At 42.5% G+C, this 27,029-nt stretch overlaps 1 protein-coding gene and 1 long non-coding RNA gene across 2 annotated transcripts; one reads left to right on the plus strand and one right to left on the minus strand.

Annotated features, from left to right (window-relative positions):
- Positions 1-6,400: 6,400 nt before the first annotated feature.
- LOC112845410 (uncharacterized) lies at positions 6,401-19,994 on the minus strand. Its single transcript, XR_003218216.1, has 2 exons — positions 18,921-19,994; positions 6,401-7,141 (listed from the first exon to the last, which is right to left on the minus strand). It is a non-coding gene; the product is annotated as an uncharacterized LOC112845410 (long non-coding RNA).
- Positions 11,618-13,084, plus strand: LOC109200306 (golgin subfamily A member 6-like protein 22). Its single transcript, XM_019355820.2, has one exon. It carries the CDS (start codon positions 11,665-11,667, stop codon positions 13,042-13,044), a length of 1,380 nt encoding a protein of 459 aa, XP_019211365.1. The 5' UTR covers positions 11,618-11,664; the 3' UTR covers positions 13,045-13,084.
- Positions 19,995-27,029: the final 7,035 nt, after the last annotated feature.

Here is a 27,029-nt window from a genome sequence, read left to right on the forward strand (position 1 = left end):
ATTGCTTTAAAAACACAACCCAACGCGCTAAACTGTGATAATGTGCAGAGCATATTATTAGGTTAGTTCACTGTAGTTAGGCAGAGGTGTCTTAAAAAGTACTGTGGTGGACCACTAGAGGGCTCCACTCACACCCAGTGTTGAGGAAGTGTGTTCTTCTGTTTTGTGGCGCGATATGTCCAGTTGATGTTGGAGACAAATAAAGAAGGAGTGTGAACTGAGAGCTCTGTGTCGTAATGCTTACCTCCACATTGGTGACCCCTGACTCGAGCATGCAACGGGCCGCAGATAACGCAGACTCCGCTTTGGAGGCATCGGCGGCCGCCGGACCTCCGCCTCCTGTTGCAGCTACGTTCGCTGTGGCGCTGAAACTGCCGGACTTTTGGCTCCATGACCCCCGTCATGGTTCGTGCACGTGGAGGCTCAGTTCGCCCTTCGCGGCATCTCGGCTGACGACACGAAGTATCACCATGTGGTGGCCTCACTCGACCCGCTGGCCACCCGCCGCGCGATGCCGCTCCTCCGGGACCCACCCGCCCAAGGGAAATACGCCGCCCTTAAAGAGCTGCTTCTTCGGCGCTATGCCCTCTCCGACGCTGAACGAGCCGAAAAGCTCCTCAACCTGTCAGGCTTGGGTGGCGGTACCGCGCTCGAGCTCATGGAGAACATGCTGTCGTTGCTCGGGCCGGATGACGGGGGATTCCTCTTCGCCCACCTCTTCCTCCGCCAGCTACCGGCCGCCGTGAGAGCCGTCCTCGCAAACTCCCCGCTTCTGCCTGCGAAGGATTATCGCTCCCTGGCTGAAGAAGCGGATCGCATTCTCCTGGCTAGCCGCACTTTCAACGTTCACGCCGTGGCTACGGACTCGCCGGCGACGCCTTCCACGCCGCCACCTGCCTCCCCCAGAGCATCCGCCCCTTGCTGACGGCAGGGATTGCTACACGCCGGCACGGCGGCAAGAACATCTGTTTCTACCATCAGCGATTTGGCGACAGAGCGCGTCGCTGCCTGCCGCCTTGCGCTTTCTCGGCCCAGGGAAATGGACCCGCCAGCGCGCCGTAGCAGCCGCGACCGCTGGCAATACAGAGAGGCTGCTCTTCATAGAGGACTCGCGCTCCGGGAGACGTTTTCTCGTGGACTCCGGCTCCCAGAAGAGCCTCCTTCCCCTACCGCTGCCGACGGACTAGCAGCGAACTGTGGGCCGCAGCTCATGGCAGCTAATGGCTCTCCCATCAAAACGTTTGGGGAAAGGTTGGTGACTGTTTGTTTTCATGGCCGGGATTTCCAGTGGAACTTTGTTGTTGCCGCTAGCTCTGTACCTATTTTAGGTGCTGATTTTCTGTGCGCTCACGGACTGCTTGTCGATGTTGCTAACAGATGTTTAATTGATGCTCTTTCGTTTTCTTCGCTGCCATGTTTTACACGGGCCGCCGAACCCCTACTTCGGGCTAATGTAGTGACCTCCGGGGATGCTTTTCAGCGTTTGCTTTCGGAGTTTCCATCGCTGTCTGTCCCTGATTTCTCTGGCGCGGTAACGAAGCATGGGGTTGAGCATTATATTCCCACGGTCGGGCCCCCGGTGTTCGCGCGCGCGCGCCGCCTCGACCCCGCGAAACTGTCCGTCGCTCGGGAAGAGTTTGCAGCCATGGAGCGCCTTGGCATTGTACAGCGTTCGAACAGTGCATGGGCCTCTCCGCTTCACATGGTGCCCAAATCAGACGGTCGGTGGCGGCCGTGCGGAGATTTTAAATTTCCGCCGTTTAAATAATGCCACGGAGAATGACCGTTACCCCATCCCCCACATTCAGGATTTTTCTGCCAACCTCGCCGGAATGTCGATTTTCTCTAAAATTGACTTGGTGCGGGGGTATCACCAGGTTCCCGTGCGCGCCGAAGACGTCCCTAAGACCGCTGTCATTACCCCCTTCGGCTTGTTCGAGTTTTTGCGCATGCCGTTTGGCCTGAAAGGTGCCGCCCAGACCTTTCAGCGGCTGATGGACTCAGTTTTGCGTGGGCTGCCGTTCGTTTTTGTTTATCTGGACGATATATTGGTGGCCAGCTGCTCAGCGAGCCAGCACGAGTCCCATCTGCGCCAGGTTTTCCAGCGTTTGGCAGCGCACGGCCTGATCATCAACCCTTCCAAGTGCCAGTTTGGGTTGCCTGTTCTGGATTTCCTCGGGCACCGCATTTCCGCTGAAGGTGTGGTTCCGTTGCCCGACAGAGTCCAGGCCGTTTCAGCTTTTCCACGCCCCACGTCGGTTAAAGCGTTGCAGGAGTTCTTGGGGATGATAAATTTTTACAACCGCTTTCTCCCCAGAGCTGCCCACCTGCTGCAGCCACTCTATGCTGCCTTAAAAGGTAAAACAGCCAAAGATCCGGTTGACTGGCTGCCGGAACGCATCCATGCGTTTTCCGCAGCCAAGTCTGCGCTGGCTGACGCCGCCCTGCTGGCACACCCGCTCCCGTCGGCGGAGATCGCGTTGACCACCGACGCGTCCGACGTGGCAGTGGGTGGGGTGTTGGAACAGCGGGTTTCAGGTCTCTGGCAACCGCTCGCCTTTTTCAGTCGTACGCTCCGGGATGCCGAACGCAAGTACAGTGTTTTTGACAGGGAGTTGCTAGCCCTGCACCTCGCGACACGGCATTTTCGTTTTTTCCTCGAGGGTCGCAACTTTACTGCGTACGTTGACCACAAACCTTTGACGTTTGCGATGTCCAAGGTCTCTGACCCATGGAGCGCACGCCAGCAGCGCCAGTTGGCGGCCATTTCGGAGTTTACCACAGACATTCAGCACGTGGCTGGTAAGTCCAATCACGTCGCTGACTGTCTGTCACGTGTGTTGGTTTCTCCAGTGTATGTCGGCGTCGACTACGCTGCCATGGCCGCCGAGCAGCATGCTGACCCGGACATCCTGGCGCTTCAGTCAATGAAAACGGGCCTCGTGCTGGAGGACACCCCGGTGTGGGACGGCGGTCCGCGCCTTCTTTGCGACGTTTCTACCGGCCGCCCCGCCCGGTGGTTCCCCTTTCGTGGCGTCGTCGTGTTTTTGACTCGGTGCATGCCCTCTCTCATCCCGGCGTCCGGGCCTCGGTCAAGCTGGTCAGCGCCAGGTTCGTTTGGCCGGGCCTTCGCAAGACGGTGAAAGAATGGGCGGCGGTTTGTGTCCCATGCCAACGCTCAAAAATCCACCGGCACACGCAGGCACCCCTCGAACCTTTCCGTATCCCCGGTCGGCGTTTCGATCACGTTCATGTGGACCTGGTTGGTCCCTTGCCGCAGTCACAGGGTTTCACGCACCTTTTGACTGTGGTGGACCGCACAACCAGGTGGCCGGAGGTGGTGCCACTGGCGTCCACGACAGCGGCGACGGTGGCCAGAGCGTTTTTGTCGACGTGGGTTTCCCGTTTCGGTCCCCCTGCTGACATTACCTCGGACAGGGGCCCACAGTTTGTTTCTGAGCTTTGGTCTGCTATGGCTGACGGCTTGGGGGTCAAGGTCCACCGCACCACAGCATACCACCCGCAAGCTAACGGGATGTGCGAAAGGTTTCACCGGTCTCTTAAGGCCACGCTCCGGGCTTCCTTAACAGGTGGCGACTGGGTCGACCGTCTTCCGTGGGTTTTGCTGGGATTACGTAGCGCGGTTAAAGAAGACCTCGGGGTTTCCCCGGCTGAACTGGTCCTCGGCCAGCCCCTCCGGGTCCCCGGGGAATTCTTGCCTGAGAGCCCTCCCCCATGTTTTGATCCCTCTTTGTTGCCTTTTCGCCCCCCGAAAGGCTCGTTTCCTGTTCCTGGTCCCGTGCACCACTGCCTGCCTGACACTTTTGTTCCGAGTTCGTTGGACTCTGCTCGTTTCGTTTTCGTCAGGCACGATGCCCATAGGACTCCGCTGCGTCCCCCATATGACGGGCCGTACAGGGTTCTTAAACCAGGCAACAAACATTTCATTTTGGACTTTGGCGGTCGGCAGGAGGTTGTCTCTGTTGACAGACTTAAGCCTGCACATGTTATGCAAGAGGATCAGGTGGTCCCGGCCCAGGCCCCTCGTCGCGGCCGCCCACCTGCCACCGGGCTGCTGGATTCTGTTTTTTCCCCAGGAGTGATCCACAATCACCGGAGTCCAAGTCGTCTGCAGCTTTTTCTGACCGCCAGTGCCAGCCTCGCTTCCGGGCTGGGTTGCCCTCTGTCAGTTCCCCACCCCCCGGTTCAGCCGTTCCGGCCGTTTGCTTAGGCCTCGGGTCCTGGACTAGTTCTGCTGGGTGTTCGGGGGGGCATGTGTGGTGGACCACTAGAGGGCTCCACTCACACCCAGTGTTGAGGAAGTGTGTTCTTCTGTTTTGTGGCGCGATATGTCCAGTTGATGTTGGAGACAAATAAAGAAGGAGTGTGAACTGAGAGCTCTGTGTCGTAATGCTTACCTCCACAGTACCACCTTATACAAAACAAATGAAGGTCCAGAAAGAATAAGAAGAGAAAAAAGGAACACCCTGCTAAATTAAGTCATTTTTAAACATTACTCTAAATGTAGCCATTAGTATTTGTTGCTGGCCATACAAAAAATAAGTATACTTCAATTATATTTCCCAAGTATACCTTACCTACGTATACTAATAATGCTTCTTGGGACTATATTGGCCCCGGTTTTAGTACATAACAGTATTCTTGAAATTAACTTTTAGATGTACTTTTTGTTCACCATAATTGTACTAGCATAATGTCATAATGTCTACAAGAGTATAATTAAAATATACGCGACTCTATCACAATACTAACCTTACAAGTATACTATTAATTAATAGTATTACTAATGTTTCACATTGTTTGACTTAACAAATACATTTATTAATATATGAGGTTCCATTCAGTTCAAGGAATTAAATTTTAATGTGGCTGCAACTTATTCCTTAAGTTAAAAATTATGCTGTAGTTTATATGTTATACTACTTTCACAGTGAATCACATTTTATGGTAATACACTCTGAATGAGGATTTAAGTAATTACTCTTAGATCTACAGTAGAAAACAACAGAAATCCGGATGGTGTAATAGTATAATCTCAGTAACATCACCAATTGTTACATTTGCTGTATTTTACAGCTGTTTCCATGAGTACGGTGAGTTACCGTAAAAATAATGTAATCTCATGGAATTTTCCCACAATTACATGCAAATTACAGTACTAAACTGCTAACATCCTTTAGAGTTTTTTACTGTTGATTTGGCACTACTAAGCTATGGAAATTACTGCAAAGGCTAACAGTGCACCATTTCCTATTGGTCGAAAAAAGTACCGTGTCGACCAATCAAAAAATGTTATGGCAACGTGGCATCTAGTTGTTAAGAAACGGGGGGAAGTTTTAGGAGTGACGGCGGTGTTCTGAGATGTGAGAGATTTGAGACGTTTAGCGCAAATCTTGTGTAGTTAGTGTGTAGTTAGTGTGTAGTTAGTGTGTAGTTAGTGTGTAGTTAGTGTGTAGTGTAGTCAATAGTTTTGTTGGTGTGTCAGAACATTGAGGCGGCTGCTGAATGTTACAGGTGTTACAGGAGTGATACATCTCCTGTTGTCAGGCCTGCAGGTATCAGGCTGTTGTTCTCCTTTATCTCATAGTGGACAGAAATTATTTTTTGGAGTGGCACAAATAATTTGTGTGGCATCAGATTTGATGCAGAACAGCTGATTGTTCTGTAAATAGTTTGAAATGTTTATTTAAAAAACGCCTTGGCTGTATTAAAAAAAATAAATAGCTGCAAAAAACTTTGTTGTTTGCCAAACTGAGTTACTTTTTGAAGTAGTAACTATATAATTAATTGCCCAGCATTGGTCAATACTGTATTTTGCAGACAGAGAGTTATAGGACTCTCCCAGACCACAGACTCAGACTCATAATACAAGTCAGAGCTTTATGAAGAAAGAAAAAGAAAAAGTTGTGTTTTCAAAATTGGAGTTCAAGTTATTTTTACTTCCAATAGTGTTAACATACTACACAGGTCATGAACAAGATTTTTTAAATTTTCATTGTAAGTGGGCTAAAGCAGTTAATTAAAAGTAGTCTAACATAAATGTAAATGCTGTAATTTGATTATTGTAATAAACCATGTAACTTGGATGGATTAGATGCTGGCGTGACCACAGTGCTCACGTCTGATGTCGCTCACAGTGGTCCAAGGGATCGCTCAGGGAGTTTGTGTGTTCGCTCAGACACATGAAAAATTAGAGGGAACATTGGTCTTCATATTTAATTTTCCCCTCAATTCATCCTCTGTACATTTCCTGGTACTGTGTCTGGCTTTGTACATAATTTTTGCAGTTTTATATTTTATAAAATCCATAAACTTCAGAATTGTTAATTTCAAGAACAATTCAAGAAAAGTTAGGAAGCAAAGAAAGACAGTCATCGTCTCCATTGTAAGTGGGCGGGGGAGGATGCTACAGTTTGTACAAGAAGCATCAGCTCTGATTTATTTTAACTTTAGGGCTTGACGAAGAAGCGCAAGAGAAAATCTTCACATGATACAGTTACATACAAATTACATACACATGTATAATGTTTAAAAATATAATCGAACATTAATGAATTATTGGGCAATTTCAGAAAAGCAAAAGACATTCTCTGTTTACCACAACATGTACCAAATTAATTTAATAAAGTTACATATGAATAACTTAATGGGGATATAAGTCAAACTTACTTCTACAGTCAGACTGAGTTGCAGTTCTCTTAGTGTGCACTGATATGACTCATACGCATTTGTTGTTTCCTACATGACCAAATTTGACTGATAACATGCAATAGAGATGAAACTGACTGACCCGCCTTCCTTCTGGCTGCTTTTGCTTTTTCTGATTTCCTAAGTTGTTCTAAGAAACTTGTCAGAATGTTTTTAAATTTACAAAAACAGGATGCGTCCGTTTAAACTCTGATATGCTTATAATGAGTTACATAGTGACTGTAGTTTTACATTTGCAAATAAATGTTTCATAGAAGTACCTTCAGCAACAGTTAATTCAGCAGTGACTTTGTTCTTACTTTCATCAGTGAATTTGTGACATAAACCAGGGACAGCAGAAAGATGAGGATTAAAACGTTGGTGTTTCTGACACCAGCCAGTCCTCTGCTCCTGAACGCTGCTGCTGCCATCACTGTGGAAATAAAAACAGCCTTTGAGCTTAAATGAAAGAAAATAAAAGAAATGAATAAATAAAGAATCTATTTTTAAATAGTGATGACAGGGACGGAGACTGGGAGGAAGAAGCAGCTGTTCCTGTGTGACTGATGCTGGAACATCAGAACGAAAATAAAACTAACCTATAGTGAATGAAATCCAGTGTGCGTGTCGGGTCCTTACCACAATCTACTTTACAGGAACAGAGGCCCACTTTAAACTGTCCAAGATCATCCCACATATTTAAGTTTTATCAAGAGCCATCGCAGCAGGTGGCAGAAAAAGCAGGTGAATGCCTTTAAGGACTGCAACATTAACGACGTTTAAAGACAAAGAACTCTTTTTTTAGGACACTGGAATAGAATATAGAAATGAAGCAGAAGCCAATCCAATGTTAGAGCCAGCAGCAAGTTTGTTAAACATGACACCAGTCCATAGTGCAGTTTTGTAATAATTCAAATTTTAGATTTTTCATTTAATATTCAGTTCAACTTTCTCAGATAATCAGTAGCATATCTTAACATAAAAATGGACATTACAGAGGACTGAGCAATATACGCATATAACTAATGTACTAATGGTAGCTAACTATGGAGATACAAGTGTTTATAATTTGATGCAAACACTGAAAACTAAAAGTATAAGAGGCCCTGGTCAGACCCTCTGAGACCTTAATTTACAGTCTTTTTTTTTGCATCAATTTTTTTTTGTTACTTAAACATGTGATCATTAAATAATGATTGTATGTTTGTGACGTACTCTACAATCCTTAAAATGCAAAGTTTTTTTTAATTTAATGTATCTACTGTAACTCTACAGTTTCGAGAACCTAACTGTTTGTAATAGTTTACAATTTACTTTGCTATTAGTACAAAAATGTAGAACATTGTGTTCCAACAGTGTCTCATTTGTTTATTAATACTTATCATCATTCATGTTTGCACATGGCCAATTCAGTAATGAGCCACAGCTGTCCTCTTTCTTTGTGAGTTTCACAATTTGTAAAACTAGGCAATTATAATAATTTGAATGTGTTTTGCTAATGCTACTTAACAAACAACACAGACATGTGCTTTAAGTTTACATAAAAATCACAGATTCAGACAAGAATAACCCTCTGCTTTTAGTCCAGCAGCACTGAAGGGAACTTAACTAGATAGCTCATTATCCTCATCACCTGGTATTGAGGTAAAACCAGAAAAAATAACCTGGCCCTTTTATTTAAAAAAAAAAATATCCAGCAGTTCAGGAGGCCGACCGCATGGCCAGCAATGCTCCACTGGGGAACGACGGAGGTGATGGGACACCTTGGGCGGCTTGGCAGGTGCCTGCTTAGCGCAGACTTCTGGCTCAGGTGGAGCAGGACTAGCAGTCTGCTCTGGATGCTGGTATTGGCGCTCATGTTGACGGCTGGCCATTCTCTCCCTCGCAGCAGGTATGGGTGCTGGGACTGACCAAATGCGAGGACTCGCAGGCTGGCTTGGAATATGAACAGTTTTATTATAGGAGCTAAGAGACCTGAACACAAATGGCTAAATTAAACAGGCGCACACACGAGGAGTTGACAGCAACGTGACCAGGAGCAGAGATAGAAAGGATAATGAGTGTAGAAAGGCCCCAAAGTTTATAGGACAAGTCTATTCTGTTCTTATACAGGTGTTTATAAGTTTCAGAACAAACCTCAAGCTTCTTCTTCTACACTCTGAGACAGTTTGGCTTTAATTGGTGTTGTGGCCGACACACCGGGGTGACCGCAGTGCTGAAGACTGAATCACATCAACAACCGTGTGATTAAAAATATTTCTCAGTCACCTTACAATCATGGGATCTCAGGCAATGGGCACTACCATTATATAAGTACCACTTCTATTCTCCAGAAAATATTCATGACATTCATGAAGGTAAAAAAAAAAGATCCATTCAACTATTTGGATTTATCTTTTTAAGTTAAATATTTCTGTTCTAATAGTTTTGTGGATACAAAATAATACGACAGGAGTTGAAGGAAAGTAACACATTTATTCTCATTTGGGGCGACTGAGGATGGATCAGATGAGTTTGCCACCTACCTTGTGTCCTCATACCTGGTGGTAATGGACAGCATGTTGCCTTATCAGCACTGGGGTCTTTTGTTTGATGGTTCCACAGTGCCTCCCTCTGGCCGTGATGAAGTACTACACCCCTCTGCTCTTTCTATTACAGGGAATGTCTAGAAAGCACAAACCTTTAATAATCACAGCTGAGATCATAAACTGTAGTTATCCTTCCTTCCTTTCCTTCTTCCTTCCTCTTAAGGACTTAAGGGTTGAAGGAGATGGTTTGAAGACTATCCCAGCTTTCACAAGGAAAAACTCAGGGTACACACTTTACAGTTCACCACTCATGATCACATTCCCAATAGATGATTGTAATTGCCAAAAGAATCACCAATTAAATGGCCTGTATTTGTATAGCGCTTTACTAGTCCCTAAGGACCCCAAAGCACTTTACACATCCAGTCATCCACCCATTGACACACTGATAATAGCAAGCTACATTGTAGCCACATGCAGCCACCCTGGGGCGCACTGAAAGAGGCGAGGCTGCCGGACACTGGCCACCACCAGTAGGCAACGGGTGAAGTGTCTTGCCCAAGGACACAACAACTGTCCGAGCCGCCGCTCGAACCGGCAACCTTCCCATTACAAGGCAAACTCCCAAGTCTTGAGCCACGATCGCCTTAACCTAAAGAGCGAGTTGTTGGAGTGTGAGAGGGAGCCGGAGCACCCTCAAACAACACAACATGCAAACAGCAGCCAGCAGATTCACATGCACGACCTTCTTGCTGTGAGGCAACAGTACCAACCACTGCACCACCGTGCTGACCTTAGAGTGCAGTTGTATGGTGGAAAATGTTACTGTGGATGCTTTAGATTATATTACATACAGAAAAAAGGACTGGTTTATTATTTTAGTGGGCAAAAGAGTCAAGATTGGATCTAAAGGATGTAAATGGACAAGCACAGTGCATTTCTACTCAGTCTGAACACTCGACACAGCCTCATTCACCCAACTGCACACACATGATTAGGGGAAACTCAACATTCAGTATCTTCATTTTTTCATCAAAAGACTTTCTCTGTATCTCTGCTCTGTTTGTTTTTGACTTGAAACACTAAATAAAAGTTTTACTCCACATCTGTCTCTATTATTTAATCAGCAGCTGTAATACTAAACTGTCCAAAATTTAAAAGTCTACATTTAGTAGATTTAGAGATATTTATTTCACCACTTTTAGTTAATGATACTTTATAAACCTATTCTGCTGTTTAACAAAGACAGTATCATCATGTTTAAAGCACTTTTCAATCTGACAGCAGCACTCAGTTCTCCTGCACATGTGTGATCTTGGAGTGAACTGAAGGTTCAGATGCATCTCTCAGGTCCTGTGTGGAGACTTTGCTGGACTTTGTCTGTCTGTTAAAGATGTGATTTTCAGATGCTATTCAGCTGGTGTAGATAGTGGGGGTTTAGGTCTAAAACATCTTCTTTTGTCCTCCATTCATCCAGTTTCATGAGATAAAGTTTTGGTACAAGGACTGGACTGAAAAAGACTGAAAAGAGAAACTTTGAAAGAGTTTTAGAAAGCCTGGAGGAAAAGCAGTGCTTGTTTAATCAAATGTAATAATACACATTGTTTAAATGTCCCAAAGTAAAGAGATCTCTCTGTGAACCTTTAATTCGTCACCCTCTTGTGGCAGCAGCTGGCTACTGTTACTTGCACATGTGCATTGTGGTTTTTTATTACGTTATAATTTAATACAAAACCCTTTAATTAAATTAGTGAGTTGAAGTAATATATGAAATATTAGTGTTAAGTAAGTCCCAGAGTTCAGTTTTTTATAAATACAGTGTATTGTATTTATTCTTATTCTTATTTTATTTTATTCTAATTTTTGCTTCATAACTTTTGCACTGTCCACTTCCTGCTGTGACAAAACAAATTTCCCACGTGTGGGACTAATAAAGGTTATCTTATCTTATCTTATTGGACATTAACTACATTTAATAAGAAGATATGAGATCCAAATATATGCTTATGTCAACACATGTTCATTTTGATGAAGTTTACTGAACAAATTTGAATCATCACAACAACCAAAATGTTAGCAACACATCATAAAGTTTATTATTCTAACTATGGTAACCATGTTGTCCAGAATCGTGACATCGCACCCATTTAGAATCTTACCACCACTTTGAGCCTTTGATCCTTAAACCCATAAATAGGGGTGAGAAGCAACAACTTTTAGTCTGTTATTTTCAGCATTTATGTTCGCAGCCTTCGACTGTTCGTGACACAGATTTAGAGTCTTACCACCAACGTGATCATTTGATCCTAAAACCGACAAATAATGGTGAAAAACAACGACATTTAGTCCATTACTGGCAGCATTTCTGTTTGCAGCCCTCAACTATTAGCCATTTAGAAACATTTGGATCCTGACTCCAGACTCCAACATGTCTCAAGGAGAAGAACCAAAAAGGCAAGAAGTTGACCCCGGCGCTCTTCCCTGGGATGAACCAGAAGACCCTTACCTCTCCTCTCTTCCCTGGGCTGAGCAAGTTGAATTAGAGGAGAAGCACTTGGCAGAAATGGAGAATGAAAATCTTCTTAACAGAGAGAAGATTGTCTTATTGATGGAGGAAAATGAGAGACAGAGCGCTCAATTAAAAAAAATGTCCTACCTGCTCCAAGAAAAGGAGAGTATTATTGATGTAAAACAGTGGGATATCAAAGACATGGAGGAAAGGAACCAAGAGCTCCAAGGAAAGCTGGATGAAGCTCAAGAAAAAGTTAAAGAAATCCTCCAGGAGAAGAAACAACAGGACATGAGAGAAAGACAGATGCATGATCAGCTTGAAAAGATGGAGATAAAATACAGAGTGGTAAAAGCAAGGGATGATAAAAATCAGGAAACAAATAAAGAGGTTCTTCAAGAGAAAAGGCAGCAGCAGATCAAACAAAAGCGAATGGGCCGCGAGCTTAAAGACATCAAGAAAGAAAATGACGAGCTGCAAATAAAGCTTGATGAAGCTCTGCAAATAAATGAAGCGATCCTCGAAGAGAAGAACCAAGAGGACATAAAGAAGCGAGACATGGAGAGCCAACTCCAACACATGGAGGGAAAAGACAGGATGCTGCAGGCAAGGCTTAAAGAAACAATGCACAAATATGACGAGTTGCTGCAAGAGAAAAAGCAACAGGAGATGAAACAAAAAGAATTAGATTGCAAGATTCAGAACATGGAGAAAAACAATGAATGCTTGCAAGTAAAGCTCGATGAAGCTTTGCTAAACAATACAAAAATCCTTGAAGTGAAACAACAACTGGTCATAAACCAGGGAGAAATGCAATGCCAGCTCCAAGGCATGGAAGGAAAATACAGAGCACTGCAGGCAATGCATTATGAAACACGGAACAAATATGAAGAGCTGTGTCAAGAAAAAGAACAACAGGACATAAAGCAGAACGAAGAAAAACTTCTTCTTGTCCAAGACTTTGAGAAGACAAAGCAAAAACTGCAAGAACTTGGCAACAAAATTAAGCACACAACAGCTGAACTGGAAGGAGAAAAGGAGAAAGTGCAAAAACAGGAGGCAACAGCTAAAGAACTCAAAGAAAGGCTCAAAGAAGAACAAGCCAAATCAGAAGAAGTGGAAAAAATATGCAACAAACTTAAGAAGCAAAATACAGAAACAGTGGACGAGTTGAGATCCCTCATACTAGAGAAGAAAGTGCTTGTGGAAAAGCAACTCAAGAAGAAGAAAAAGTGCTTCCGCTTCTTCCTCCGCAGGGCCACTCCTGCCTCATCTTCCTCCACCTCTGTTCCAGCTTAATTTTCCCTTCTCCTCTCCCTCCCGTCTCTCCCCAATAATTTCATAATAAACACAATTGGCTGCATTTTAAATGTGTCTGATCAGTGTCTTCATTCAAGAATGAATTGTCTTTGTCACAGAGTCATGTGTATTTTGTCTTTTCCTCGGGCTGGTGATCCTCGCGGTCGTTCAGCCCTGGAGTCCAGATTATTAGTGTTTTAATCACATTTAGTGTTACATTTTAGATCACCACAATAGGATATCCACAATTTAGGATTCAGGCATTTGTTTTAGTTTGATATCGTAATCATTCTATGATTGAGTCGTTAACAGAACCAGCAGTTAGCAGCAATAACTTCAAATCAATGACATTTGCAAGCATTCCTTTATACACAGCATTTCAGTCAGGTTGAGGTCTGGACTTCCATGATGTAGATTTGCTGCTGTGCTTGGGGTCATTATCCTGTTGCATGGCCTAATTTAGAAGAAGCTTTATCTGTCGGACAGACAGCCTCACATTTGACTCTAAAACACTTTGGCATACAGAGGAGTTCGTTGACTGCAAGGTGCTTTATTGCTTGTGTCTGCAGAAGAAGCTCAAATCACCACACTTGAACCAGCATATTTGACAGTGGGTTTGAGATGTTTAAGGGTTTGAGTGTCTGAAATACTGACATGTGAACGCCAGAATATAATGGTGAGATTTTAGTGCTGGTTAGATTGCATACACACTGCACATTATAAGGTTTTACAATTTTGCATCTGTGACCATTCAAACACCAGACAGTACTGAATGTTTCTTCTTTCTTTGTGCAACTTTACAATCATAATGTCCATTTTTGGGTTTTCGGGGTTTTTTAGGGAAAGAAGGGAAGTTTTATTTTTAATGATCAGTATCAGTGATTAATCACTACAGTGGGATAAATACATTTGTCATGTTTTCACAGATTTATTTTGATATTACATCATATTTGTAAGAGGAACATTCATTAGGTTTAAACAAAATCATACAAAAGAATTGTAACGCTTGCATATTGTTAACCTAGAAACACTTTTAGTCTTTGTTAAGTTTATCTAAAAAGAATTTGGCAAACACCCTTTTTTGAATGTCATGCTCTTGCAGGCTGCAGTAACATTTGAGTTTTGTAAGTGCAAAGGTCCATTCAAACAGGTGGTGACATTACAATCCTTGGTTTATGTACATTTTGGAGCTTGACAACATTCAGCATTTCCAAAAACAGAATAAAAATGTGAAAGCTTGAAGATATATTTACATGTACATTTATTTTCCTTCCTTTTGGTCATACAAATTCTGCCTCTGATGCTTCTGACTTCAGATGTTAGTAAAAAAAATATTGTTAATTGGGCAAAACTGTTTCTTTTAAACATATCAGGAGGTTTATTTTCCCTGACATCATCTAAACACAGCTCCTTTGCAATACTGATAAAGTTTCTCTGTACTTTGCCACATTATAACAATGACAAACCCTGGTTTACTCCTAAACTCAAAAAGCTGTGGCTGGAAAAGAGAAAGGCGTTCAGAAGCGGCGACAGGGACTGCTACAGAGAGGCCAAGTACAGGTTCACTAAAGAAGTGGACATTGCTAAACATCAGCACTCTGAGAAGATGCAGCAGCAGATCTCAGAGAATGACTCGGCCTCTGTGTGGAAAAGTTTTAGGAATATTACCAACTACAAGCCTCAAACCCCCCACTCCACTGATGACTTGCTCTTGGCCAACAGCCTTAACGACTTTTACTGCCGTTTTGACGAGCCATCAAGCAGCCTTCACACCTCCAACGGCCCCAACAATAGAGACACTTTGGACACTCATTCCCCACCTCTCCCCCTCCATAGAGCCATCACCACCATCAAACACTTCACCTACAACACCTCCCTCCACACCCCTCACCAAGGAGGATTTCACACCACCTTCTCCCACCACAACTCTTCATATTCATGAAGCAGATGTGAGGAAGCAGTTTAACACTAGAATTACTGAGCCTTTTTTCCCTGGTGCAAGTCCCTACTACTAGATTTACTGGCCTGCGCAGATTTGCGTAAATTCCCCCCGACCTTAACACCTCTTGGCACCCCGCTGAGATTTTCACAGGTCGTCAGCTCCATTGTTCTCCTGCTTTTGTTGTGCAAACACACCCTCCCCCAACCCCTAACCATGAGAGATTCAAGTTTTTCCTTCCCTGCAAGGCTACTTTCCTTCCTTACCTGCCTGCATGCCTGTCCATAAACATATATACACAGAGTTGTACATATATTTATATATTTATATAGCCACACCTTATATAATATGCATAAAGTCTAGTTATACACACAGACACATCTATATCATATATACACACACACACACATATATATATATATATATATATGTGTGTGTGTGTGTATATATGATATAGATGTGTCTGTGTGTATAACTATGCATGTGTGTGTATAACTATGTATATATATATATATATATATATATATATACACACACACACACACACACACACACACACACACACGTAGATAGATAGAAATGTGTGTGTGTGTATACATACACCAATATTTTTGAATACACGTGTCCATATTTATGTTTCCAGATTGTTTGTATAGTGCACTTTCTATACTGTGCTCTGTCCACTTTTTTGCAATGACAATGCAGATTTTCCACTTGTGGGACAAATAAATGCAGATTTGCTGTGTGTGTGTGTGTGTGTGTGTGTGTGTGTGTGTGTGTGTGTGTGTGTGTGTGTTTGTGCAACATTGGCATTTGTTTACTTAGATCCAAGGCAGGCCAAACCTCTGTGTTACAACCTACATACAAAAGACAGACATTCACAATATATGGGTACACAAGTCTGTTTTATTTCAAAGTCTTTCAAACTTTGAAACGAACCTTGGTAGGGAACAGCTGTTCACTACCAAGCATTTCTTGCAGCTGGCAACAACAGTCGTGCATTCAGTATAGTTGTGACTTCCGCAAAAAATGTGGTCAAAATCTCATGAGTAAGTTGAAGCATTTCTGTCAGGCATTTCTGAAAGTTGTAACACAGAGGTTTGGCCTGCCTTAGATCTGAGCAACTCTGAGTGAGCAAATGCAAATGTGCCAGGCCTCAAGGATAATGGGTGGTTTGCACAACAAAAGCTGTAGGAGAAACAAGCTGACGACCTGTGAAAATCTCAGCTGGGGTGCTTAACACCTCGGGACTTGCACCAGAAAATAAAAAAGCCAGTAATTCTAGGGGGTATTGGTTTTAGGGAAGTTACGCAAATTTGCGCAGGATAGTAAACCTAGTGTTAAGAGTCTGAATGCTCGAAAAGCTCCTGGCCCAGACGGTGTGTCTCCTGCCACCCTCAGACACTGTGCAAATGAGCTGGCCCCAGTGTTTTCTGGCATTTTCAACTCCTCACTGCAGGCATGTCATGTGCCTGCCTGCTTCAAGTCCTCTACCATAATCCCTGTCCCCAAGAAACCAAGGATCACTGGACTAAATGACTACAGACCTGTGGCTCTGACATCTGTGGTCATGAAGTCATTTGAGCGCCTGGTTCTCTCCTACCTCAAGACACTCACGGCCCCCCTCCTGGACCCCCTGCAGTTTGCATACAGAGCCAACAGGTCTGTAGACAATGCTATCAACATGGCTCTACACTTCATCCTGCAGCATCTGGACTCCCCAGGAACCTACGCCAGGATCCTGTTTGTGGACTTCAGCTCTGCCTTTAACACCATCCTTCCAGACCATCTCCAAGGCAAGCTTTCCCAGATGAATGTGCCTGATCCCATCTGCCGGTGGATCACTGACTTCCTGACGGACAGGAAGCAGCATGTGAGGCTGGGAAAGAATGTCTCGGACTCCCGGACCATCAGCACCGGCTCCCCTCAGGGCTGTGTTCTTTCTCCTCTGCTCTTCTCCCTGTACACCAACTGCTGCACCTCCACCCACCAGTCTGTCAAGCTAATCAAGTTTGCAGATGACACCACTGTTATTGGACTCACCTTGGATGGGGACGAGTCTGCCTACAGGAGGGAGGTTGAACGTCTGGTGTCCTGGTGCAGCCACAACAACCTGGTGCTGAATGCCCAGAAGACAGTGGAGATTATTGTGGACTTCAGGAAGCACACAGCCCCACTCCCCCCCATCATCAGCAATTCTACACTGCAATCATCGAGTCCATCCTCACCTCCTCCATCACTGTGTGGTACGCTGGAGCCACTATCAAGGACATGCAGAGACTGCAGCGTGTTGTGCGCTCTGCTGAGAAGGTGATTGGCTGCAGACTCCCATCTCTGCAGGACCTGTACACCTCAAGGACACTGGGGCGTGCAGCTCGGATCACAGCTGACCCTTCTCACCCTGGACACAGTCTGTTTGACCTGCTCCCCTCAGGCAGGAGGCTCCGGTCCATTCGCACCAGAACCTCTCGCCACAAGAACAGTTTCTTCCCCTCTGCTGTTGGACTCATGAACAATAACCATATGACTGTTCCCACCACTAACACATGACCCTACACTGTGTTCACTGCATCATTCCGTGTTTGGCACTGATCACCACCTGCACCCATGTATATATCTATCTACTTAGCACTTTTAATTCTTTAATTCTTATTTTTATGTCTATTGAAGCGTTATATGACAGTATGATTGCACTAAGTACCGCAGCAATTTCCTAATGTTGTAAACCTGCTCAACATTTGGCAATAAAACCCTTTCTGATTCTTCTGATTCTGATTCTGATTCTTCTGATTCTGATTATATTACAGCAGATCTAGAAGTTGTATCTAAATGGCGATTCTCCATTAATGAATTTGTATAAGGTCAAGTCCTGGATATTTTACTAACTGTAACAACAAACCACTGCTTCCTACTCTATGCATTATAATCTACAACATCTACAAAGACACCTTCCAACAAACGGCTACACTCTATGATCTCAGCTATGATAATTAAAGGTTTGTGCTTTCTAGACATTCCCTGTAATGGAAAGAGCCGAGGGGTGTGGTACTTCATCACGGCCAGAAAGAGGCACTGTGTAACCATCAAACAAAGACCCCAGTGTTGATAAGGCAAGGTACTGTACGTTACCACAGGGTATGAGGATACAGGTAGGTGGCAAAATCATTCAATCCATCATCAGTCACCGCAAATCAGAATAAATTTGTTACGTTCATTCAGGTCCTGATGTATTTTTATAGCTGCATAAAACTACTGAGAGAAAGATATTAAACAATAAAAGATAAATCCAGATAGATTCAATTAAATGTCTCTTTTTTAACCCATCATGAACTTCAGTGGTATTTTTAAGAGAATAGAAGTAGTTATGAAAGGGTAGTACTTCAGAAAGTCTGAGGATCCATGAGTGCAAGGCCATTCAGAAATAGTCACGATACATCTTGACCCAGCTCTAATTTGTGAGTGAAAACTATGAAGGTGTGGATATTTAACAGTTTATAAGGTCCTTTCTCTTTGAACCTGCTTTGGTCGTCATCAAACTTGTAAATGTGGGAACCACCAAACAGCTGAGCCACAATGACAAACACCTCATTTTCCATGATAACAGATTTGCACCCCACAATAGACTGACCTAAAGGGCAGAGAAACACATGAATCGCTTGAGAATAAAACTCAGCTCAAGCATTCTGGGAGTGTTTGTTAGCCTAATGTGTGATTTAGACTTCCTAACTTACAGTGTCACTGGAAACTCCCTTTAACCCTTCACCCAACCTTCCACGTAACCTGACATGCACCTCCTGAGAGATGTAACTACACGTTGGGTCGACACAGCCTGCGAGGACTTAAATGGTTAGAAGGTTGCGCTGCAGGATCAAGAGGGGTTTCCAGTTATGTAGTAAGTTAGGACACATTTCCTGCAGAAGTCGAAATCAAACTTTACCTGTGATGTTATCATAAGTCCTGAAGTTCATTTCTATGTGGTCCCACTGGAAAATCATACAGCTCTCTGTGCTGGGAGCAGAAATGGCCACGTAGACATCATTCTTATAGCTGAATGTGTCAACAAATGCAGTTGATTATGAAAAAGAGACATCATTAAATCATGTATAACAGATAACAGTTGTATTTTCAGTCACTGGAACATACAACTGAGTCAGGTCCCTGAGTCCTCTGAAGGCATATTTGGATGTAGTCTCTAGTTTGTTACTCTCAATGAATCTGTGGATCAACAAGAAGAAAAAGAAAAGTATATTTTTTGATCAATTTCAACATTTTGCCAGCTAGTAAACCAAATGGTAAATGGACTGGTTCTTGTACAGCACTTTTCTATTTTGCCTGAGCACTCGAAATCCTTGAAACCTGTCTAATTCAGATCAGGACCTCAAAGCACCAGCAGCCCAGATCAGCTGATCACAGCCTGTACACAAAGAAAATTTACTGAAGCTTTGAATAGAAATTGCGATTCTTAACCTCTTGTTGAGCCACTACAACCAATTTTAGAGTTCCCCCACCTGCTGAATCCCACTTTAACCCGTTCCTTACTCATTTTCTGTTTAGAGTCGCTCTCTACAATGTAGAGATATTTTAAAATCTTTCGTCTTTTTCTCTGCTCATGTTCTACCAAACTGATTCAAGCTGCGTATATTTATGAGAATTAAAATTTAAAGAAGTAAAGGTCATTTTCTTATGTATTAATGTTACTTTAATGATACATTAATATAGCACAAGGTTTAATTAGCTTTGCACAAAAATAGCTGGTAGAAAAATCCTCCAAAGAGCTACTTTTACTGGAGTGGTTTTGCCACTAATATCTGTACTTCTGATTAAGTACAGAATGTCTTTGCTTTTGCCATCTCACACTCTTCATGTTTAAATCCATCTTTAATGGGACCACAGAGGAAATATTTGCTGGAGCACACCTCGTGTCCCCCAGAATCCTTACTTTGTCCATGTGAATTTTAAACAATCAAATCTTGTGAAAATGGCCACAACTTGTATATTTAACACAGACATAATACTTCTCCCACAGGAGAAAGACTGTGTGCATCTTTGCTGTTGTAGATTAGATTTAAGTTCACTTCTTTGCAACAGTCAAAACTGGCACAAGGCAGACACTGAGAGGGGAAGCAGGTTCACAAGTTTTATTACACGAGAGAAGAGGTTTGAGCCAAAAGCAGACAGGTGAGGATCCACCAGTGAGTTCTTTCCTCACAGACAATTATTGTTTTCTTTGGTAAAACAAACAAACAAACAAACAGTGGTGGTGCTGCACTTGAAATGAAGTAATAACAGAAATTTAGTTTGAAATTACACTTGCATATGTACAAAACTATTTATTTATGTAAAAGGTGAATTAAAACTGTAAATAGCAGGTGGTTAGTTTGTAATATTACTCATTACTACGACCTTATTTCACTGCTTTTTTATTCGAGTTTGTGTCCCAGTGCCAGGTGAGTCACAATAATATTTCCAAATGTGCAGCACCTGTAGGTTCCTTTGCTTTCACTCTTGTGTCCAGTTCATCCCAAACCAGCTCGATGGGTTCAAGTCTGCAGACTGTGCTGGCTACTCCATGTTTTCAAGCTTACCATCTTGTTCTTTGTTCCTGAGGTAGTTTTGTCTTGCTTCAAAAACAGCACTTAGTTCTCCTGCAAACTGAATGTAAATTGATGATTTTGAAGGGAAGTCCTCTTTCTTTCTGTTATTTAAACCAGTTTACAGAAGGATGACAGGATCACATCATATATGCAGTAGCCACCCTTGCAGTGAGATCATTTCCGATTCAGTGAAAGTAGATGAATCAGCTGATGGTTCAGATGCATCTCTCAGGTCCTGTGTGGGGACTTTGCTGGACTTTTTCCTGTTTCTTAAAGACATGACTTTCAGATGCTATTGTATTGCTGGTGTAGATGGTGGGGGGTTTTTTTTTAGGCCTGAAACATCTTCTTTTGTCCTCCACTCAAACAGTTTCATGAACTTCTTTTACAGACACACTGCACCCCAGTCTGAGATATGCTGTCCTCCTATACTATAAATCAGAGCGAGAAGGTACGACCTCTCTCATGACCTTAGGATGTATGTGTATGCCAGACTGCTCTGGAATGCACACAGAGTCTCTGCAGATTACTAAGGATCAGAGATCTTATCAATATGCAATCGATTATATAACTCTAAGCACATATGAGTATATGTTTCTTAGCATAAACGACAATCCAACAATATAAACCTGACAGTGGTCTTCTACCTTTTGCATCAATAGTTTTACGGGATGTTTTGCAAATTAGCACATTTTGTTTGACATCCTCCTTGTGAAATCCAAACAACAGTGAGTCTCACTCCCCCGCTCATCTGAAACTCCCGCTGGGACCATATTTTCCCTATCTGGTAGTATATGAACACGCATGATCAGCACAGCGTACCAGTTAGAATTCAGTTTTCAGGGCCCTCTTCTGTGGAGTAAGCTTACAGTTTGGATTCAGGAGACAGTGTCACGGTCTGCGGTGGGCGGATCGTGTGTGGGAGTGTGAGGTTCCAGGTGCAGACATAGACGAGGAGACAGTACTGCACTTGAAACGAAAAGCGAGCCTTTATTTGGGCTGATTAACGTGGCAAACAACAGAACGCACAGAGCAAAACTAAACTAGAAGCTGAACTGGGAAAACTAAGAACTGACACTTACAGCAGGGAAAGCGAAGGCAGGGTGACGATGATGCATATGACGGAGACAACTATGAACAGGACTCTGTGCTGGAACAACAAAGAACTATGAAACGTATACACGTAAGCAACATGGACATGACCAGCACAGAGTCCTGAAACCTGGCATAACACGGGGGAAACTGAACAAACGACGCGGCGACGACCACAGGAAGCCTGAGGACTTAAATACACACATGAGGTGATCAGGGGAAGTGGAGACACATGAGAACACAGCTGACTAGAATGAAACATAATGACAATACAGGGGAGAGTAACACTAACTACAATGAACAAAGAACACCAGACTCTTCCAAAATAAAACAGGAAACACAAAGACATAGACATGGCACGAACTTGACAACAAGAGCCATACAGACATGAAACATGACAGGTAGACGCACGGACCAGGGAGAGATGACAAAAGGGACTAAGAAACCAAGGACTAAACTGCAAACTAGAAAACAACTAGATGCGTTACACTACAACATGGGGATACAAAAATATGCATTAGAACTCAAACACTGGGCCTAATGGCCCAGTACCGTGACAGACAGACACTATTGCTACTTTTAAGATTAGGCTTAAAACCTTCCCTTTTGGTAAAGCATATAGTTAGGGCTGGATCAGGTGACCCTGAATCCTCCCCTAGTTATGCTGCAATAGGTGTAGGCTGATGGGGGATTCCCATGGCAGGTATTTCATCTTCAGTCACCTTTCTCACTCACTATGTGTTAATAGACCTCTCTGCACTGAATCATACTTGTTATTAATCTCTCGTTCTCTTCCACAGCATGCCTTTTGTCCTCTCTTCCTTCTCTCACCCAACCGATCGCGGCAGATGGCCGCCTCTCTCTGACCCTAGTTCTGCTGGAGGTTTCTTCCCGTTAAAAGGGAGTTTTTCCTTCCCATAGTGGCCAGAGTGCTTGCTAATAGGGGGTCATATAATTGTTGGGTTCTTCTCTGTATGTATAATTGTAGGGTCTACCTTACAATACAAAGTGCCTTGAGGCGACTGTTGTTGTGATTTGGTGCAGCAGAATCCTTCTTCCAGAAAAGAGAAAAATACTTTTTCTTCTTTTTCAGGCTCAGTTCTGCAGCTGTTTGTTTTGTACTATGAGGTTTGTCATCTCACTGAAACATTCTTTCTGCTGAATCTCCATTTTCTGGCAGCCTTTCTCCGGTTCTTCTAATGCTTCTTGCTTCTCTAGGTCCTTTTCTTTCAGGTGTTTATATTTCTCTTGCGGCACTTTCTTTGTCTCAGCATGTTCTCATTTCTTAGTTGTAAGTTGTCTTGCATGGCTTCTAATTCCTGATGTCTCCTCTGCATTTCTTCAAATATGTCTTTTTGTGTTTTTTCTTTTTCTTCTTCTCTTCTTGCATTTCACCATTTGTCTTTTGGACTTTGTGATACATTCCATGCAAATGTGTATTTTTGTTCACAATTTCTTTGTTTCTGAGCTGCATTTCTGTACATTTTTTCTCCAGCTGTTGTTTCTCTTCCTCGAGTTCAATGTTTTTGTCCTTTGCTTCGTTATAAAACACTTGTAAGTCTGCATTTTTCTTCTTGAAGTTGTGGAGAACATCCTGCATCTCTCTTTGTGTCTCTTCCAGTTGTTCCTTCTCTTCCAACATTTCTGTGTTTCTCCTGAGTATTCATCAAACATTACTTTCAGCCCTTCATGGTTTTTCTCCATATCTTCAAGCTAGCATGTCCAACTGTTGGTGCATTGCGTCCTGCTGCTCCTTTTTTTGCACCATTTGTGTATTTCGTCCGATCACTTCATCCAACATGACTCGCAAGCCTTCACTATTTTGCTCTGTTACTTTGAGTTTGCAATGCAATTAAATTTTTATTCAAAAGATATACGAAACTGGCTAATTGCTAGAAAATGCTAATGCTCCCCACTCATATGCAAAGTGTTAAGGCCAATGTGTGACCCACCTGGCACTGGGCCAGAAATTGAACAAATAAGCAGTGAAATGAGTTCAGAGTAATGAATAATATCACAAACTAACCACCTGCTATTACCAGTTTTAATTCACTCTTTATATAAATAAATATATTTTATAAATTGAATTTCTGTTATTACTTCATCTGAACTGCATGGTGAACATGGGTCTTCAACAACACATATCCATATCTCTACAAAGTTGCTTTAAAATGTTTATATACTTCTGCTTCATCAGTACCCTGTGACACAGGGCTGATCTCAAAGAGAGGAAATGGCGTCGGCCCCCACATGCTACAAAATTCTCATCCTTAATAACGTGTGTAAACAATGATTTCTCCCCTCACATACAAGTGCATAAGCACTGGCATTGTCACAGCGCTTGTCTTTCCTAAACAAATGTTTTCATTTATGCTTCCTTACTGAAAAGATTTTTCTAACTTTTGAATTTAACATAATGTATTAGTCAGGTCATATTTTTGTTATAATCAGTTTATTTTGAATGTAAACACTTTTCGTCCAGTCTCTTTCATTTAGTTAACTCTTAAAACATTACAGCTTTTTACATAAACAGGACCAAAACGAATAAACCTAGCTTATTCTCTCAACCAGGGCTGTTGAGATTAAACTGAATCTTCCATGGTTGGTTGCATGTTTGAGATCTCAGGTTCAACTGTCAGCGGGACATTCAGGAGTACCATACCACAGAGAGCAGCGTCAGGTGTCAACGTCCATGTTATTGAGATGTTCGTTGCAGATGTGCCTGTATTATTGACTGCTTTGAATTTCTCATTGAAAACCTAAAGACCTGAAAGCGAGGTCAGAGACATACTCCCATTACAAACATTGTTATACAATGAAACATTCAACTGGTGTCACACCAGGGAGAGTTTCCTTTATATCAAAAGGTTGGGGTGGCAGAATATCCGACAAACACTTGATTGAACAAAGTGAGTTTTTTGGACTGCCTCAGCCCAGGTGATGTAAACGGCAGTGAGACAGAGCGAGCGATCGAGTGAGAGAGACAGAGAGCGAGTTTTGAGATGTTAGAGATTTGTGATGTTTAGCGTACAGTTGGTGTGTTGTGTTAACTTGTGTAGTTAGTGTGTCGTGTTGTGTAGTTGTTGTTTTGTTTTGTGTGTCAGTGAGGACACGAATGAACGTCACACAGGCAGAATGCAGTGTGAACACTGTCTCCAGGTGGAAAACAGAAGGAGTGATACACCTCCTGCTGTCAGGCCTGCAGGGTTTCTCCCTCTGATGTTCTTCTCTGTCTTGTGGTAAACAGTTTTTATTTTTTTTACTGTCACAAATAATTTGTGGGGCGTCTTATTGTGACAATTTATTGTTCTCTCATTTTAGTTAAGTAGTATTTTTAAATGGCTGTACAAAAAAAAAGAACACAAGATGCATTGGCTGCATTTTTAGATGAATAGTTGTATATAACTTTATTATTCACAAAAGTTTTACATAAGTTTTACAAATTTACAATTTATATTTGCATTTCAAGTTGTGAAAATAATTTACTAAACATGTCTGTGGTTTTTACACTAAAAGAAAACATAACATAACTATTACTAGGATTTTATGTGTTTGTATGATTCCAGATCAGTTGTGTTAATACAGTATGTCAATGAAAAAATAACTGTAAATTCGGACATGTGAGGTTGTGCTGAAAAGAATGATACCAAGCAAGACAAGGTAAAAAAACAAAACAAAATCAAAAGTAGCCAAAAATGGTCAATTATATTTTGGACCTCATGAAATTAGGTTTAAATTATTGTTTGTGACAGAGTAGATTTCTGACATTTTAGTAGTAGTAGTAAGGAACAATTTGATTTTCTGTCTAACAACAAACAGTGTGAAACTTAAGTTAGACTTAAGTTTGCCCAATGTTTTGTAGCTTTCTGGATTTTATACTTATTGGGTACATATTTATTTATTATACAGACTATACAGTACATAAAATAAAAATGTAATTTTTTTATGTAACTGAAATGTTTAATTATGTGGGTTATAGAAAATAATTAAGTTATAGACCATATTTATATGAAATGTGTATACTTACTGCATATTAATCATTTTAACCATATGTAACACCTGCATATGTGTTTAAAAAAAGGCTTTGATTCTGCCACCCCATTTGATTTCCATGCCACCCTAGGAAAATTTCTCTAGATCCACCCCTGGACCTGTCCTGGACCAGCAACACCAAATCAGTGACAAAAAGAGCTCAGCAGCGACTGCAATTCAAGAGACGACTGAAGAAGGTCCGCATCCCCAAACCCATCTTTAACACCTTCTACAGAGGTACCATACAGAGCATCCTAACCCGCTATTTACACCTCACGCTGCACTGGGAAAGCCACAAGCATCATAGCCGACCTGCATCACCTTTCCCACCAACTGTTTACCACCCCTTAATCCAGAAGATGACTCTGCGTCATCAGGAGCAGGTCGGCAAGATTGTGCAATAGGATTTTCCCCCAAAGCAGTCCGGCTCCTGAACACCATGCTGCGCTCCTCCACACTGAACTCTCTTCTCCACACACTTCTTGGACTACATAACACTCTCCTTTCACAACCAATTCTTACACTACCCTGTATTGTACTGATCGACTCTGTCTGTTGTATTTATTTATTCTCATTGTTTTCTATTCTTACTCTCTCTGTATTCAAGTACAATACTGTTGTACTTACTCTTAGATTATCTTATTTCTGTATAGTTGTAAGTATGTATGTATATTTGAATTTTCCCATTTTATTTTTACAGTTTGCACCTTTGATCCAGGACAATGATATTTCATCGCACTGTATACTTGAGTGCATGTTGTTGGGTTGACAATAAAACTCTGCTTGACTTGAATTAAACTTGTGCATTAGCGAATGAGGAAATGAGCCTCTACAGGCCTCAGACAGCATGTTAAATGTTAACGTTCATGACAGTTTAATTAGAAAAAGACCAAACAAGTATGGCTTGTTTGGAAGGGCCAGACCTCAACCTGACTGAAATGCTGTGTATAAAGGAATGCTTGCAAATGTCATTGAATTGAAGTGATTGCTGCTAACTGCTGGTTCTGTAAACGACTGAATCATAGAATGATTACGATATCAAACTAAAAGAAATGCCTGAATCCTAAATTGTGGATATCCTATTGTGGTGATCTAAAATGTAACACTAAATGTGATTAAAACACTAATAATCTGGACACAAAATACACATGACTCTGTGACAAAGACAATTCATTCTTGAATGAAGACACTGATCAGACATATTTAAAATGCAGCCAATTGTGTTTATTATTAAATTATTGGGGAAATAGAGGGGGGGGGGTGTCAAGGAAAGGGGTAGAAAGGAGGAAAGAGATAGAGGAGAGAAAACCCCAACAATGCCCTCTGAG

This window comes from Oreochromis niloticus, unplaced genomic scaffold (genome assembly GCF_001858045.2).
Source record: "Oreochromis niloticus isolate F11D_XX unplaced genomic scaffold, O_niloticus_UMD_NMBU tig00007310_pilon, whole genome shotgun sequence".
In the NCBI taxonomy this organism is placed as follows: Eukaryota; Metazoa; Chordata; class Actinopteri; order Cichliformes; family Cichlidae; genus Oreochromis; species Oreochromis niloticus.